Raw genomic sequence first — 17,699 nt, forward strand, 5'->3', positions numbered from 1 at the left:
TTGATTCCCCTGGAGGCCCAGGGACTTGTCAAGAGCTCCCTGTGCTGCTGAGCTGGGCCGGGCTCCTGGGACCAAGGGGAGCTCCTGGCAAGCGGGTAGCACTGCAGAGAGACAGCTCTGCCCAGGAGCAGCTCCTCTGCACAGCACAGCAGCAGGGCTGGGGGCACTGCCTGCAGGGGACAAGGGCAGTGAGAGAAGGGAGGGAGATGTTAAAGGCAGTGTGGAGGGGGGATGCTGAGAGCTGATTGTGGGAGAAATCTTCACAGCCATGAACAGGGTAAGTCTCTGGCTGCAGGGCAGCACAGCTGTTGTTCCTGGTGCCATCCCCAGATTTGCTGGCAAATCTCTCAACCTATGGGAGCTTTCAGGAGGACTCTCAGTGTTTGGATAAGAGGAGAACGACAAGCTCCGGAACAGTGATTATCTGCCATAAATAACTGAAGGACAGGACATGATGTTTCTTTCTCACAGGGCTGGCTGCAGCCAGGTTGCAGTCAGGGGTGTCCAGGGCTGTGGTGCAGAGTAGGGTCCCTGCTGTGCCCCAGGGGCTGTGTGCTGGGGCAGGGCCTCTGCTGCCTGCCAGGCTCAGCACTCAGCCTTCCGGGGGAGCTGCCTAGGGTGCTGCGGGGAGAAGCTTTGGGTGGAAGAAGCACCCCTTCCCCTGGCAGGCAGGGCAGGGTCCTGCTGTTGCCCAGACGCTGCTTCCTGGGGTAGGCAGCTCTCAGCTCTACAGCACCCCCAGGGCATCTCTGGCAGTGATTCTTGACAAGATGGACCAACTCCTGCACTACCTGCATGGAAGGCACTCTCTAGAGTTTCTGCTTTCATTTTCCTGCCCTAAAGAGCAGTCAGGAAAACACTAATGGAGTTGTCTGGTTGTGTCAGTCACTGAGGCTGTTAGATTATTCCACTGAAAGAGATCTGTAGGTCTGTGAGGAATCTCACAGTTTTCCTCCACACTCTATAACCCTACATAGTTCATTGTTTTGTGACAGATTTTTGGATGTCCTTCTCAGCACCTAAAATACTGAGACACCTGTGTCCAGTGGGCACCTGAAATCCATCCCCACTGGTTTTCAGCAGACGCTGTAGGGCAGTACTGACTCTGGCTGAGCCCACACAGGATCTGTCTGGTCCCTCTACACACTTAGGAAGTAAAACTGAGTGCTAGAGGCAAGAGCACATCTTCCTCAAAGGGAAGGAGTAGTCTGTCTTGCTGAGCAGGTTTTGATGAAACATAATCTATAGCTATAGGTATTGCACAGAGAAATTTCTCTAACTTGTTCTGTGTCTTTTCCACCACTGACAGCCATCCATGCTCTGAGGCAGCAAATGTCCAACAGCAGCTTCCCCACAGAGTTCCTCCTCCTGCCATTTGCAGACACACGCGAGCTGCAGCTCCTGCACTTCGCGCTCTTCCTGGGCATCTACCTGGCTGCCCTCCTGGGCAACGGCCTCATTCTCACAGCCATAGCCTGCGACCACCGCCTCCACACCACCATGTACTTCTTCCTCCTCAACCTCGCCCTCATTGACCTGGGCACTATTACCACCACTGTTCCCAAAGCCATGGCCAACTCCCTCTGGGATATCACAGCCATTTCCTACACAGGTTGTGCTGCTCAGGTTTTTTTCTTTTTCTTTTTTCTTTCAGCAGAGTTTTATCTTCTCACCATCATGGCCTATGACCGCTACATCGCCATCTGCAAACCTCTGCACTATGGGACAGTAATGGCCAGCAGAACTTGTGCCAACATTGCAGCAGCTGCCTGGGGCATTACTTTTCTCTATGCTGTGCTGCACACTGACAATACCTTTTCCTTCCCCCTCTGCCAAGTCAATGCCCTGGACCAGTTCTTCTGTGAAATACCCCAGATCCTCAGGCTTTCCTGCTCAGATGCCTACCTCAGAGAATTTGGGCCTATTGCGGTTAGTGCTGTTTTAGCATCTGGCTGTTTTGTTTTCCTTGTGCTGTCCTATGTGCAGATCTTCAGGGCTGTGCTGAGGATCCCCTCGCAGCAGGGCCGGCACAAAGCCTTTTCCACATGCCTCCCTCACCTGGCCGTGGTCTCCCTGTTCATCAGCAGTGGCACATTTGCCTACCTGAAGCCTCCCTCTATGTCCTCCTCCTCCCTGAATCTTGTGCTGGCAGTTCTGTACTCGGTGGTGCCTCCAGCAGTGAACCCCCTCATCTACAGCATGAGGAACCAGGAGCTGAAGGATGCAATGTGGAAAGTGATGACTGGAGTTTTTCAGAAGCAATAAATGGTCTGTTTTCTTCTGCATATCACTCATAATGTAACTCATTATATTCCCAAATGTTTGTTTTCTGTGAGTGCGCTTTGCTGTTTGTTGTTGTTGTTTGCCTTGCTTATGATTGTGTCTGCAAAGGCACAAAGACATAACATTTTTCCTCCCCGTCATTTCAGTATCTACCTGCCTTGGGTGACTCCAAGACTTGGTGGAAGCAATGAGCCAGGCTCTCTGTATGTTTAAATAAAAGAAAGGACCCTGTAGTTACTTTCTTGCCTGAGATCCTTCCTCAGACACCTGTGGGGGAACTTCAGGGGCACTTGGCTCTGTGCAGAGGTGGAGGAGAGAAGAGTCCTGGCACGGCAGCATTACCAGGGAGCCTGAAATCTTGGTCTGTTCTGAGGTGCTCTCTTTCACCTCCCACACTCTCCTTCAGAGCCCTTCTCTTGCTGTGAGTTCTGATTGCTCTTGTTGCTTGCTCATTGTGCTGCTGTGGGGAAGTCCTTTGTCCACAGGCCAGGGTCTCTAACACAGCTGGCTCCGTACCAGCACCTCCAGCATGAAAGGGGATCTGGCACTGAGGGCAGTGCCTGAAGGCTCAGCTCTTCTCCCACATCTCATCTCATGGATATTGCAAAGGAACCGACTCAAAGGAGGCTCCTTGCTTTGCTTGTTTCTCTGTGGGCTCAGGGCGACGAGATCAGCTGATCATCAAGGATCAGCTATTAGGCAGGGAGGGCTGATTTTGGAATTGCCAGCTGGTGTCTGGCACCCATAGAGATGGTGACTTCACTTGCCTGTATGCACAGCATGCAATAGGTGTGAAGGCAGGCAGGTGTCTTTCTGGAGAGAAGTGGAAGTCACCAGGAGAGCCCAGGGGATTGGTAGGGGCAGTGTGTGCCAGGGAGTCAACAGGGCATGGAGCACACAGAGCATGAGCATGTCCAAGGTGGAGCCACCCAGAGGTAAGATGCTAAACCTGGGATGGAACAGGCAAAGGAGAGCTCTGCAACTGCAGGGAACACAGCAAGCACAGAGAAAGCAGTCTGCTGAATTAGTTGTTAAACTTCTGGTGAAATTTCAAAGACTAGATTGAATGAATCACCCCAAAACATCTCTGCCATTGGAAATGAGTTGGACTCAATGAGCTTTGAGTGTCTCTTCTACAAGGGGAAGGCGAGGAGGTGAGGTAATTTGCAGACGTCAGCAGCAGGGACACTGCCACTGCCCTCCACTTTTCCACTTGCTGCTTTGGGGCCATTCCAGCCTGGGCTGCTCTGCTGGGCTGGGCTGGGGAGAGGACAGGGAGGTGTGGAGAGCTGGGGAGGGTCTGTGCTGTGCTGGTCTCCTGGCAAAGACAAGGAGGAGCAGCAGAGCAGGGGCTGGAATGAGCCCTTGTTCTCTGGACACCCTGGCAGATGCTGCCCCAGGACAATGGTCCCAGAGCAGCCCCTCACAACCCCCTTTCCCAGCACTGGGCTCTTGACCCAGCTCACACAGGTGGTTTGTTTCTACATGGAGGGACACCAAATGACTACATCAGGAATCCACGCTTGCCCTGTCTATATGAGACGGCCCATAGTATTGGTGCAGTGAGATGACCCTGAGTGAACACAAGTGCCAGAAACTATTCTGTAAGGCTGCTATCATGTGCAGTGGGACAGACAGAGTCTCAAGGTCCCTTCTCTTTAGAGGTATGGTCTCCTGTGAAACCAGCTAAATAAAGCAAAATTAGACATCATGACTTTCACACCAACTCCTTATCTGTAGTGTTCTCACCATTTTCCTAAAATTCATTTCTTGATTCACTTTTCCACACAGAGATGGGCATTTCCTTCAGGATGCACTGGTGTTGATAAATGCTACATGGGAAAACATGAGGGACTGTGCAGGGCATCCCCTGCACCCACTGCTCCTGGGGGAGGTGGGCTGGGAAGAGGCCTCCTGAGCACAACAGCTCCCTGTAGCCCTGTGGATGTTGGGTGTGCGGTCACTTGTGTCCCAGCAGCTGGCTGGCCAACAGCAGGGAGGCAGAGCCTGCGACCACCGCCTCCACACCCCCATGTACTTCTTCCCACTCAACCTTGCCCTCCTTGACCTGGGCTGCATCTCCACCACTGTCCCCAAAGCCGTGGCCAACTCTCTCTGGGACATCAGGGCCATTTCCTATGCAGGCTGTGCTACCCAGGTCTTTTTCTTTGTTGTCTTTATCACAGCAGAATTTTACCTACTCAGGATCATGGCCTATGACCGCTAACGTTGCCATCTGCAAACCCCTGCACTACAGGACTATAATGACCAGCAGGACTTGTGCCAACATGGCAGCAGCTGCCTGGGGCAGTACTATTCTCTATGCTGTGCTGCACACTGCCAATACCTTTTCCCTTCCCTTCTGCCAAGGTAATGCCCTGGACCAGTTCTGTGAAATCCCCCAGATCCTCAAGCTCTCCTGCTCAGATGCCTACCTCAGAGAAGTTGGGCTTATTGTGGTTAGTGCCTGTTTATTATTTGGTTGTTTTCTTTTCCTTGTGGTGTCCTATGTGCAGATCTTCAGGTCAGTGCTGAGGATCCCCTAGGAGCAAGGCAGGCACAAAGCCATTTCCACGTGCCTCCCTCACCTGGCTGTTGTCTGCCTGTTTCTCAGCACTGCTATATTTCCCTACCTAAAGCCCCCCTCCATCTCTTCCCCATTCCTTGATCTTTTGCTGGCAGTTCTGTACTCGGTGGTGCCTCCAGCAGTGAACCCCCTCATCTACAGCATGAGGAATCAGGTGCTGAAGGATGCAGTGTGGAAAGTGATGACTGGAGGTTTTTGAGAAGCAAATAACTGCATGTTCATTGCATATCACTCATAATGTAACTCATTAAAGGCCAGGACATATCTTGTGAGTTTTTTCTTTTTTCTTTTTTTCTTTTTATTTTTGCTTTACTTATGTAGTGATATATCTAAAAATAAATAAATAAGTAAATAAATCCTTTTTCTTCTCCTTCCAGTTTGCTACCTAATGTCTCATGTCACTCCCAGACTTGGTATAAAAGAGGTGTATTTAATGGACAATTAAATATTGAATGTGTATTTAAATAAAAAGGTGGTTCCTGCAGTGACTTGCTTTCCTGAGATGCTTCCTCAGAGAAAGGTGGTGGCACTTGGCTGTGTGCAGAGGTTGAGGGGAAAAATAGTCCTGGCACAGCAGCAATGCCAGGGAGCCCCAGGGCTTGGTCTGTCCAAATCAGCTCTCCATTTCACCTCCCACACTCTCCTACGGAGCTCTTGTGTTGCTATGAGGACTGATTGTACTTGTTACTTGCTCATCGTGCTGCTGTGTGCACAGGCAGGGACAGGCCAGGGGCACTTCTCTAACACAGCTGGCTCCATACCAGCATCTCCAGTATAAAAGGGGATCTGCTCAGGGCAGTGCCTGAAAGCCCAGCTCTTCTCCCAAAGATGCTCTCATGGATATTTCAAAGGAATAGACTTGAAAGAGGCTCCTGGCTTTGCTTGTTTCTCTGTGGGCTCAGGCAGATAAGAGAGGAGTCCCAGGATCATATTTTAGGCAGGGAGGGATGATTCCATTCCTGCCTGTTGGTGCCCAGCACCCATGAGATTTTGACTTCACCGGCCTGTATCCACAGCATGAAAGGCTGTCTTCCTGGGAGAGTCAGGGAGGACCAGCAGAGCAGGGGCTGGGCTTGGACCTTGTTCTCTGGACACCCTGGCAGATGCTGCCTTAGGCCAATGGTCCAAGAGCAGCCCCTTGCAACCACTGTTCCCAGCACTGGGCTCTCGCCCCAGCTCACACAGATGGTTTCTTCCTTTGGATATGGACACTAAATGACTACATCAGGAGTCCATGTTTCCCTTGTCCATATGAGACTGCATCCGGTGTGGGTGTGGTGAGATGAACCTGAATGAGCCCAAGTGCCATAAGCTGTTCCCTAAGGGAGCCAGCCATGAATTCCAGTGGGACAGAGAGAGTCTAAAGTTCACTTCCCATTGGAGGTACGGTCCCCTAGAATACCATCTGAATAAAGCAATCCTAGTCATCATAACTGTCATGTCAACTCCTTCTCTGCAGAATTTGCCTAAAATATGTTTTCCCAAAGTATATATAAAGTTCTTGAATCACTTTTCACACATGGGTGGGCATTTCCTTTAGGATGCAATGGAGTTGCTAAAGGCTGCATGAGGAAACGTGAGTCTGGACATGTAGAAGACCTTCTGAAGCATGAGCTGGTTGGCAGGCAGAGTACCCGAGGGACTGTGAACGGCATGCATCTGGTGCTCCTGGGTGGGCTAGAAAGAGGCTTCCTGAGCACAACAGCTCCTTGTGACCCTTTGGATGCTGGCTGTGAGGTCACTTCTGTCCCAGCCCCTGTCTGGACAACAGCAGGGAGGCAGAGCCTCTGAGGTCACAAAGGCTTTCAGGAAGCTGCCCCCAACAGGGTGACTCCTTTGGGGAGGCCAGGGGAAATCTGGGTGAATAAAGGTGGGAAATTTGGGGGAGACAAGAGGGATTTGGCTAACAGAAAGGAAAGATCTGGAAGAGGTGAGAGGGGTTCAGGCAAGGCTGTGCTGCTGCAACACTTACTAGGAAAACATCCAGGTCAAGCCCTGGCAATATTTCTAAGCAGTAACTGTAAGCCTTACCACTACATCTAAATGCTATCCCTCTCTCTGCAAGGAATCCACTACTCTTACTCCTAACCCCAAATCTCACCTGGCGTGGGTGTCGCGTTAAGGGGTGTAGCTGATTAACCGTTACGGGCCCGGTCAGATTCAGGGTACTGAACCAGTTGGACATTCACCAAAAACACATTAACCGTCTGGGGGTCCGTTCAGACATTCACCAAAAACGCATTAACCGTCTGGGGGTCTGTTCAGACATTCACCAAAAACGCATTAACCGTCTGGGGGTCCGTTTGGACATTCACCAAAAATGCATTAACCGTCTGGGGGTCTGGTTAGATTCAGAACACTGGACTATCACGGATAACCACCCTCACCCTCGTTGCATTAATGAGAGCTATTACAATGCAATCAAGTATGGTTTATTACAGCAACAGATAATCAGGTTCTTTTGGATTGCCGGTGATAGGGACTGTCTGCAAAAGCAAGCTAGTATGCATGAAATACACAGGTGTTATAGGTGTTACAGATGTTACAGGTGTTATAGGTGTTGTAGGTGTTACAGATGTTACAGGTGTTATAGATGTTATAGATGTTACAGGTGTTACAGGTGTCACAGGTGCGCAGCCTAGAAATAAACGCGTTAAAAGGATCAAAGACTCTATAGAGATTTATAAGCAAGTATTCAGATGTCACCCAAAGGCGTCCCAATGAGGGGGGAAGAGAGGCTCAGCCCGTTGACTGATCCCAGGAGTCAGGAGGTCCTAAGGATGTTGTATTTCCTCGGGATGGTATCTCCCCTGACGGTGGTATCTTCCCTAACATCCCCTCTCTCTTGGGCCAATTTATATTATTTTCTATGTTTTAGGTGGAGCTTGAGTGGCTCTAGTCAAGCATATCTTAGTTATGATTGGTGTAAAGTTTTCCCGTCTCCGTTTAAAGTAATAGCCTTCGAGAAATTCAGAGCGCATGCTCAGTGAGGGGTGGTCGCCCCTTGGAGGCGGGTAGCTTTTGGGATGGAGGTGTGTTTTGGTATTATAATGATATTATAATGAGCAAAAAGTACACTAGGGTCCAGCATTTGTCAAAACATGACAGGTCTTTGGCTTAGGGTGGCAAAAAGTGCAGCTTTGTGCACAAGAACAATCGAGGCCCCACCTGATTACAGAGCCTAGCCGTGGTGTCTCCACTCCACTCTACGCTCCGTGCTGGTCCTTGGAGCTAGCACACCAAGTTTCCCCAGTGCGATAGCATCTAAGGTTGGGAGCCTAGGAAATGCACAGGTAATGCAGTTATGCCCTACCCTGAAAGCCTCTTCAATGCTGTACCTTTTCCTTAAAAATGGGAATGTTAGTTTTATTTTCCTAGTTACTTCAGGCATTTACACCACAGGCAGTCCACTCATGTGCCTAAGCTCTCAAACACCTTTTAGAAAGTACTGTCTCTAAATTACCACTTCTCCATTAATCTACTCCCAATTTTGGGGAGGAGAGAGATAAGTTAAAGGAGAGGTTTATATTATTTAGCTAAATGACAAGGGACAGCTCACAGGTGAGTGACAAGGCACAAAGGGAGGCCACATTTTTAGGCAGTCTGCACTGACAAAACTCTAATACCTACATTCCCAGTCTCTGAAGTCCTAACTTAAAGGATTACCGCTAAGACAGACATCTTTGTGCACCTCAAATGTCAAATGGTGTTTACATTTGAACAACTCACTGCTCTTCTCTATCTCCTGTAATTACTGTGGGAGTTTAGCCTATATTATTTTTTACATATCTGAGCAGAGGTGAAAGAAATCCCAAATTGTGTGGGTTTGTGTCTGATAAGGAAGGTTCTGGCCCCCTTTACAGGCCTAGGACATCAAACTCAGAATGAGATGCATCAATTGACTCCCTGTGATCACTTCCCTCAGCTTGGGAAAATGTGATCCCTGCCAATCACATTCTGGGTGTCCTGCCTAAAAGTGGAAGAAGACAAGGTGATTCTTTGATGAATCTTCTCCCAGTAGGAGAAATGACACTGCTGGAAGTAAGTGTCTCTCCCCAGCTCAGAGAGGGAACATCAGGGATTGCTTCAGCCTGATTCAAAATCATTTCCCTGGAGTTCCCTCGTGTCAAGAGCTCCCTATGCTGCTAAGCTGGGCCGGGCTCCTGGGCCCAAGGGGAGCTCCTGGCAAGCGGGCAGCACTGCAGAGAGACAGCTCTGCCCAGGAGCAGCTCCTCTGCACAGCGCAGCAGCAGGGCTGGGGGCACTGCCTGCAGGGGACAAGGGACAAGGGTGGCTGAGAGAAGGAAGGGAGATGTTAAAGGCAGCGTGGAGGGGGGTATGCTGAGAGCTAATATCGTCTACCTGTAAAGCTATCACTGCTCAGAGAAGATGATGGTAGTGGACACCTCTAGAGGTCCCTTCTGACTCAGGGGAGAAGGGGCTGGACTGTGCAGTCAGAGTGTATGACAATCCTGTGTTTTGAGGCCTTTATGGTGTTTGTAATCCCTGCTTCTCAAGGTTACCCAGTGAGTGGGGTAATTCTCAAAACAATGTTCTTCCCCAAGGGAACCTGGAGTACAGCTGGTACAAGAATACTACTGAAAACTTCCCAGAAACTCTACCAGGCATTCCAGAATAAAGAAATCACAAACTTGTGATCATAAATAAGGAGATCGGTTCCAGGGCAGATGTGTTCTGTAGCAGAGAGGGCATTGAGGCAGGCAAGGCTTTTTCCTGCACTGAGGCCACTCGGGAGCCACCAGGAGCCAGAAAGGACAGCAGGAAGAGGTTCTTCACCAAGAGGGTGGTTGCACACTGGAACAGGCTCCCCAGGGAAGTGGTCACTGCACCGAGCCTGTCTGAATTTAAGAAGAGATTGGACTGTGCACTTAGTCACATGGTCTGAACTTTTGGGTAGACATGTGCGGTGTCAAGAGTTGGACTTGATGATCCTTAAGGGTCCCTTCCAACTCAGGATATTCTATGATTCTATGATTCTATGATTCTATCATGGGAAGGTCTATGCGACACTGGGCCTACTGGCACCAGATGGGATGCGCCCCTCTCAGAGGGGGAGAAGGATTTTTGCCCAGGAGTTAGTGGAGCTGATAGACAGGGCTTTAAACTAGAGTTGAAGGGGGAAAGGGATAAAATAAGGCCCGCCGGTGATAAGCTAAGTGATGGAGTGCAAAACCTTGTCAGATGTCAAGTGGAAATATCACAAGGCTGACACAAGCAGGTCCAGGAGGTTCCTAAAGCACCGCGATGATAACTTCTTGGTGCAAGTGTTAAGGGAGACAACTAGGAAAGGTGCCCTCCTAGATCTGTTGCTGGAGTATACAGAGAGTTTTGTGGGGGCTGTGGAAATTGGTGGCTGTCTTGGTCATAGTGACCATGAAGTGGTTGAGCTTAAAATTTTTGTGACAGGAGGAAAACTGCTACCAAAACTTCAGCCCTGGATATGGGGAGAGCAGACTTCAGGCTGCTCAGAGGACTAGTTAGCAAGGTCCCCTGGGAAACTGCTTTTGAAGGTGTCAGCATCCATCAGTGCTGGTCAGTCTTTAAACACTGCATCCTAAAAACACAGGTAGTCAAGAAGGTGGGGAAGAAGGCCAGCTTGGCTGACCAGGGATCTTATTCTGGAGCAGAGGGATGAAAAGAAAGTGTATGGCTGTTGGAAGCAAGGTCAGGCAAAGTGGAAGGACTACAGGGATGCTGTTCGCGTTTGTAGGGAGAAGATTCCTGTGGCCAAAGCCCACTTAGAGTTGAAGCTGGCCACATCTGTGGGTGACAATAAAAAGTTTTCTTTTAAATATATGAATAGAAAAAGGAGGAGCAGAGAAAATATAGATCCTCTACTTGATGGGGAAGGTCACCTCACAGACAAGGACATAGGAAAAGCAAAGATGTTTAATGCCTTCTTTGCCTCCATCTTCAATGCCGAGGATGGGCTTCAGGACCCTGGGTGCCCTGAGCTGGAGAACCGTGACAGTGGGAATGATAAACGCCCAACTGACCCTCAAAGTGTGTGTGATTTGCTGCTACACCTGGATCCATTCAAGTCCATGGGTGTCCTGGTTTCAGTTAGGACAGAGTTAATTTTCCTCCTAGTAGCTGGTAGAATGCTATGTTTTGGCTTAGGATGAGAAGAGTGCTGATAACACCCCGATGTTTTAATTGTTGCAGAGCAGTGCTTATACCAAGCCAAGGACATCTCAGCTTCTTGCTCTGTCCTGCCAACGGGCAGGCTGGGGGTGCAGCAAGAGCTGGGAGGGGACAGACCCAGGACAGGTGACCCAAACTAGCCAAAGGGGTATGCCATACCATCTGACGTCATGCTAAACAACATATAGGGGTGGCTAGCCAGGGGGAAGGGGTGGGACTGCTCGGGGTTAGGCTGGGCATTGGTCAGCAGGTGGTGAGCAGGTGCATTGTGCATCACTTGTTTGTACACATTATTAGTAGTAGTGCTATTATCATCATTGTTATTATTATTATTATTGTTATTATTATTTTTCTTGTCTTATTAAACTGTCTTTATCTCAACTCACGGGCTTCACTTTCCGTTTCTCTCCCCCATCCCAGAGAGGGAAGGGGGAGGGTGAGCGAATGGCTGTGTGGTGTTTAGCTGCTGGCCGGGTTAAACCACGACAATGGGTCCGGATGGGATTCATCCCAGAGTGCTCAGAGAGCTGGCTGACATTATCACAGGGCCTCTCTCAATTATTATAAGAGTCGTGGGAATGTGGAGAGGTCCCAGTTGGCAAATGTCGTGCCAGTTTCAAGAAGGACAAGAAAGAAGACCCTGGTAACTACAGGCCTGTTAGTCTCATGTCAGTGCCTGGTAAAAGTATGGAGAAGATTGTTCTGGTAGCTATTGAAGTGTGCTTGGGGGACAATGCAGTCATTGGTCCCAGTCAACATGGGTTCATGAGAGGTAGGTCCTGTTTGACAAAATTGATTTCCTTTTATGATAAGATCACCCATCTAATTGATCAAGGGAAACCAGCTGATGTGATCTTTTTGGATTTCAGTAAAGCTTTTGTCACAGTTTCACATATGATCCTACTGGACAAAATGTCCAGCATATAGCTGGACAAAAATATCATACCTTGGGTGAATAACTGGCTGACGGGTAGCACTCAAAGGGTTGTGGTAAATGGCTCCGCATCAGGTTGGCAGCCAGTCACCAGTGGGGTCCCTCAAGGCTTCGTTTGAGGGCCAGTTCAATTAAATGTTTGTATAAACAATTTGGATGTAGGACTAGAAGGTGTTTATAGCTAATTTGATTATGATACTAAACTGGGAGGAGTTGTTGACTCTGTTGAGGGTGAAAATGCCTTGCAGAGAGATCTGGACAGATTAGAGAGATGGGTGATCACCAACTGCATGAAGTTTAAGAAGACCAAGTGCCGGGTCCTGCTGGTCACTAAAAAGAATAGATCAGCACCTGCCCCTCCACTCCCCCTCGTGAGGAAGCTGTAGACTACGATGGGGTCTCCCGTCAGCCTCTTCTTTCCCAGGCTGAACAGTCCAAGTGACCTCTTCCGCTCCTCATACATCTTCCCCTCTAGGCCCTTCACCATCTTCGTTGCCCTCCTCTGGACACTCTTCTATAGTTTCATGTCCTTTTTGTACTGTGGTGCCCAGAACTGCACACAGTACTCGAGGAGAGGCCACATCAGCGCAGAGTAGAGCAGGACAGTCACTTCCCTCAACCAACTAGCAAAGCCATGCTTGATGCACCCCAGGATACGGTTGGTTCTCCTGCCTGCCAGGGCACACTACTGGCTCATATTCAGCTTGCTGTCAACCACAACCCCCAGATCTCTCTCTGTGGGGCTGCTCTCCAGCGTCTCGTCCCCCAGTCTGTAAGCATAGCCAGGGTTGCCCCATCCCAGCTACAGGACCCAGCACTTTCTCTTTTAAAACTTCATGCAGTTGGTGATTGCCCAGCTCTCCAATCTATCTCTGCAAGGCTTTTCCACCTTCAATGGAGTCAACAACTCCTCCAAGTTTAGTATCATCAGCAAATTAGCTCAAAACACCTTCTAGTCCTACATCCACATTGTTTATAAAAACATTTGGGTAGACCTGTGTGGAGCTAGGAGTTGGATTCAATGATCATTATGTGTCTCTTTTAACTTGGGATAGTCTATGATTCTATAGTAATATTCATAGTTATGAATATAAATATACATAGCTATGGGCATATATATAGGAAAAAAAAAATCCGTGATTAATTTCTGGCAATTTCCAAATGCCTCTTGAACACTGACAGGCATGGGGCATCAGCCAGGTCTCTAGGGAGCCTGTTCCACATTTAACCACCCTCACAGTACAAAATTTTTTCCTGATGTCCCATCTGAACGTCCTCTTGTGCAGCTTTGTGCCATTCCCATACCTTCTGTGGTCAGTTACCAAGGAGAAAAGATCATCACCTCCCTCACCACTTCCCCCACTCAGGAAGATGTTGAGGACAATGCGGTCACCCCTCAGCCTTCTTTTCTCCAGACTAGACAACCCAAGTGTCTTCAGCCTCTTCTCATACCCTTTAACCAGCATTCCCCCTTTTCTATTGGTTTCCAGACCAACAAATCCCTGATCAGATAATGTCACTGGAATAAATATTTTCTCTCTCTCCCGTGCTATCTTCAGTCAGTGTGATTGACCATGTCTGGTTCCCTCACTGCCTCCTTTATCAATTGTCAGTCAGGTTTGTGTCCTCAGATGTTTTGTGGTTTATCCCCAGCTGTTATCAAAGCACAACACAGCCACTGTCTTCCTGACTCTCCTTAACAGAACCGGGGGAGAAAAATAGGAGAAAGATAGGGATAGAATCTTTATCAGGGATTGTAGCTCTAGGAAAGGGGCAATCCCTTTAAACTACAAGACAGTACATTTACATTAAATCTAAAGAAGAAAATCTTCACTGGGAGGTTGGTGAGGGACTGGAACATGTTGCCGAGAGAAGTTTTGGATGCCCCCTCCCTGATAGTGTCCAGGGCTAGGATGGATGGGACCTTGAGCAACACTAGTAGGATTTGTTCCTGCCCATGGCAGGGGGGACTGGAACTTGATGGTCTTTGGGGTCCCTTTAACCCAAAGCATTGTATGTTTCTATGACTCTGTGGGCTGACAAGTGGTTTTGTAGCATATGTAGACAGAGAGATTTGAGTTTCTGATGTTCTGCTGATGACACCAAACTTGGAGGAGTTGTGGACTCAAATGAGGGCGTAAAGGCCTTACAGAGGGATCTGGACAGGTTGGAGAGCTGGGCGATCACCAACCGCATGAAGTTCAATAAGAGCAAGTGCCGGGTCCTGCACCTGGGACGGGGAAACCCTGGCTGCATGTACAGACTGGGCGATGAGACGCTGGAGAGCAGCCTAGAAGAGAGGGATCTGGGGGTTGTGGTAGACAGCAAGTTGAATATGAGCCAGCAGTGTGCCCTGGCAGCCAGGAGGGCCAATCGTGTCCTGGGGTGCATCAAGCACGGCATCGCTAGTAGGTCAAGGGAGGTGATTGTCCCGCTCTACTCTGCGCTGGTGTGGCCTCACCTCGAGTACTGTGTGCAGTTCTGGGCACCACAGTATAAAAAGGACATGAAACTGTTGGAAAGTGTCCAGAGTAGGGCTACGAAGATGGTGAAAGGCCTGGAGGGGAAGACGTACGAGGAACGGCTGAGGTCACTGGGCCTGTTCAGCCTGGAGAAGAGGAGGCTGACGGGAGACCTCATCACAGTCTACAACTTCCTCGTAAGGGGGTGTCGAGAGGCAGGAGACCTTTTCTCCATTAACACTAGTGACAGGACCCGCGGGAACGGGGTTAAGATGAGGCAGGGGAAATTTAGGCTGGACGTCAGGAGGGGGTTCTTCACAGAGAGGGTGGTTGCACACTGGAACAGGCTCCCCAGGGAAGTGGTCACTGCACCGAGCCTGTCTGAATTTAAGAAGAGATTGGACTGTGAACTTAGGCACATGGTCTGAACTTTTGGGTAGACCTGTGCGGTGTCAAGAGTTGGACTTGATGATCCTTAAGGGTCCCTTCCAACTCAGGATATTCTATGATTCTATGATTCTATGATTCTGTGGAAAAGTCGTGTCATCTCTTCCCCCACACACACTCCACAGCATCCCAGCAATATCTACAAGTGCTTGGAAGAGGTGGTATTCACCCTGCCTTTCACGTTGAGGGTGTCTGGTCACATAATGAGACAAGAACAGATGATTCTCCTGCCAACATCTTCTATGGAATTAGGAGCAAAGACAGCACTGGAAATAAGTCCCGATCAAAACTTTAGAGCAGTGGTTGTATCCCAAAAGACTGCCTGAGTGTGATTCAAAGTTGATTTCCGTGGAGGCCCAGGGACTTGTCAAGAGCTCCCTGTGCTGATGAGCTGGGCCGGGCTCATGGGCCCAAAGGGAGCTCCTAGCAAGCGGGCAGTGCTGCAGAGAGACAGCTCTGCCCAGGAGCAGCTCCTCTGCACAGCGCAGCAGGGCTGGGGGCACTGCCTGCAGGGGACAAGGGACAAGGGCGGCTGAGAGAAGGGAGGGAGATGTTAAAGGCAGTGTGGAGGGGGGATGCTGAGAGCTCACGGTAGGAGAAATCTTCACAGCCCTGAACAGAGTAAGTCTCTGGCTACAGGGCAATGCAGCTGTTGTTCCTGGTGCCATCTCCAGATTTGCTGGAAAAACCCACAGCCTATGGGAGCTTTCAGGAGGACTCAGGACTCAGGAGGAGTTTTTTTTTTGAATAAGAGGAAAATGACAAATTCCAGAGCAGGGATTACCTTCCAAAGCTGTCAGAGGGACAGGACGTGACGGCTCCTTCTAGAGGGGCTGGCTGCGGGCTGTGCAGGCAGGACTGGCCAGGGCTGTGGTGCAGAGCAGGGTCCCTGCTGTGCCCCAGGGGCTGTGTGCCGGGGCAGGGCCTCTGCTGCCTGCCAGGCTCAGCACTCAGCCTGCCTGGGGAGCTGCCCAGGACACTGCGGGGAGAAGCTGTGGGAGGAAGGAGGCCACCCAGAAGAGTAGGGGGGAGTCTTTCTGCTTCCCAGAGCCTGCTGCCTGGGGCAGGTACCTGTCTCAGAGACCACCACCAGTCCCTGGTGGTCTTTATCATGTACCTACAGGGCAGTACTGACCCTTCCAGAGAGCGAAGTTGACTAACCTGATCTCTTAGGCATTCTTAGGCAACCAAATCAAAAGCTCCAGGCAGAAGCATGTATTCTTCCCTGGAAAAGGCAGTGTGTCTTGTTGAGGATGTTTCAATGAGATATGGCTTAGGTTTTGCTCAGAAAACACTATCTAACTTGCCTCTTTAAATTCCTCCATAAATAGGCTGCTATGCCCAGAAGCAGCAAATGTCCAACAGCAGCTTCCCCACCGAGTTCCTCCTCCTGCCATTTGCAGATACACGTGAGCTGCAGCTCCTGCACTTCGGGCTCTTCCTGGGCATCTACCTGGCTGCCCTCCTGGGCAACGGCCTCATCCTCACAGCCATAGCCTGCGACCACCACCTCCACACCCCCATGTACTTCTTCCTTCTCAACCTCGCCCTTATCGACCTGGGATCCATCTCCACCACTGTTCCCAAAGCTATGGCTAATTCCCTGTGGGACACCAGGGCCATTTCCTTCTTCGGTTGTGCTACCCAGGTCTTTATGTTTGTCACATTTGTCACAGCAGAGTTTTCTCTTCTCACCATCATGGCTTATGACCGCTACATTGCCATCTGCAACCCCCTGCACTACAGGACAATAATGGACAGCAGAGCTTGTGTCAACATGGCAGCAGCTGCCTGGGGCAGTACTTTTCTCTATGCTGTGCTGCACACTGCCAATACCTTTTCCCTTCCCCTCTGCCAAGGCAATGCCCTGGACCAGTTCTTCTGTGAAATTCCCCAGATCCTCAAGCTCTCCTGCACTGATGCCTATATCAAAGAGGCTAGGCTTATTGTGGTTAGTGCCTCTTTATTATTTGTGTGTTTTGTCTTCCTTGTGCTGTCCTATGTGCAGATCTTCAGGGTTGTGCTGAGGATCCCCTCACAGCAGGGCCGACATAAAGCTTTTTCCACATGCCTCCCTCACCTGGCCGTAGTCTCCCTTTTCACCAGCACTGCCATATTTGCCTACCTGAAGCCTCCCTCCATGTCCTCCTCATCCCTGAATCTTTTTCTGGCAGTTCTGTATTCGGTGGTGAGTCCAACAGTGAACCCCCTCATCTACAGCATGAGGAACCAGGAGCTGAAAGATGCGGTGTGGAAAGTGATGAATGAGTGTTTTTCAGAAGGAATAAACTGCCTGTCTTAGAATCATAGAAACACAGAACCGCCTGGTTTAGAAGAGACCTCAAAAATCATCTAGTTCCAACCCCCCCCGCCATGGGCAAGTATGTCACCCACTAGATTAAGTTTGCCAGGGCCCCATTCACCCAGACCTTGTAGACCTCCAAGGATGGGGCATCCAGAAGTTCTGTGGGCAACCTCTTACAGTGCCTCACCACCCTCTGAGTGAAGAAGTTTAAAACCATTCCCCCTTGTCCTGTCATTATTTGATTGAGCAAAGAGTTGTTCTCCATCTCTTCTTATGCCCCCTTTAATTACTGAGAAGATGCAATCATCACAGACTGCCCCTCGTAACCACCGTTCCCTGCACTGGGCTTTTGCTCCAGCTCAGACAGGTGGTTTGTAGGCAATGAATTCACCCTAAAGCCTTCTCTTCTGCAGGCTAAACCAACCCAACTCTCTCAGCCTTCCTTCATAGGAGGGGTGCTCCAGCTCCTTGATCATCTTTGTGGCCCTCCTCTGGACCTGTTTTAACAGATCAACA

The 17,699-nt window shown here is 49.8% G+C and overlaps 2 protein-coding genes and 1 pseudogene across 2 annotated transcripts; all 3 read left to right on the forward strand.

The window, feature by feature from the left end:
* The first annotated feature begins 1,332 nt into the window (after positions 1 to 1,332).
* On the forward strand, positions 1,333 to 2,265 carry LOC116500125 (olfactory receptor 14I1-like). Its single transcript, XM_032205039.1, has one exon. The coding sequence runs from the start codon at positions 1,333 to 1,335 to the stop codon at positions 2,263 to 2,265; it is 933 nt and encodes a 310-aa protein (XP_032060930.1).
* A 2,234-nt stretch (positions 2,266 to 4,499) lies between these two features.
* LOC116500126 lies at positions 4,500 to 6,992 on the forward strand (annotated as a pseudogene).
* A 9,240-nt stretch (positions 6,993 to 16,232) lies between these two features.
* On the forward strand, positions 16,233 to 17,180 carry LOC116500127 (olfactory receptor 14A16-like). Its single transcript, XM_032205040.1, has one exon. It carries the CDS (start codon positions 16,233 to 16,235, stop codon positions 17,178 to 17,180), a length of 948 nt encoding a protein of 315 aa, XP_032060931.1.
* Positions 17,181 to 17,699: the final 519 nt, after the last annotated feature.

This window comes from Aythya fuligula, chromosome 31 (genome assembly GCF_009819795.1).
Source record: "Aythya fuligula isolate bAytFul2 chromosome 31, bAytFul2.pri, whole genome shotgun sequence".
NCBI classification, from domain to species: domain Eukaryota; kingdom Metazoa; phylum Chordata; class Aves; order Anseriformes; family Anatidae; genus Aythya; species Aythya fuligula.

Coding starts and splice junctions, on each gene's coding strand:
- LOC116500125 (XM_032205039.1), top strand. CDS start 1,333: ATGTCCAACAGCAGCTTCCCCACAGAGTTCCTCCTCCTGCCATTTGCA.
- LOC116500127 (XM_032205040.1), top strand. CDS start 16,233: ATGTCCAACAGCAGCTTCCCCACCGAGTTCCTCCTCCTGCCATTTGCA.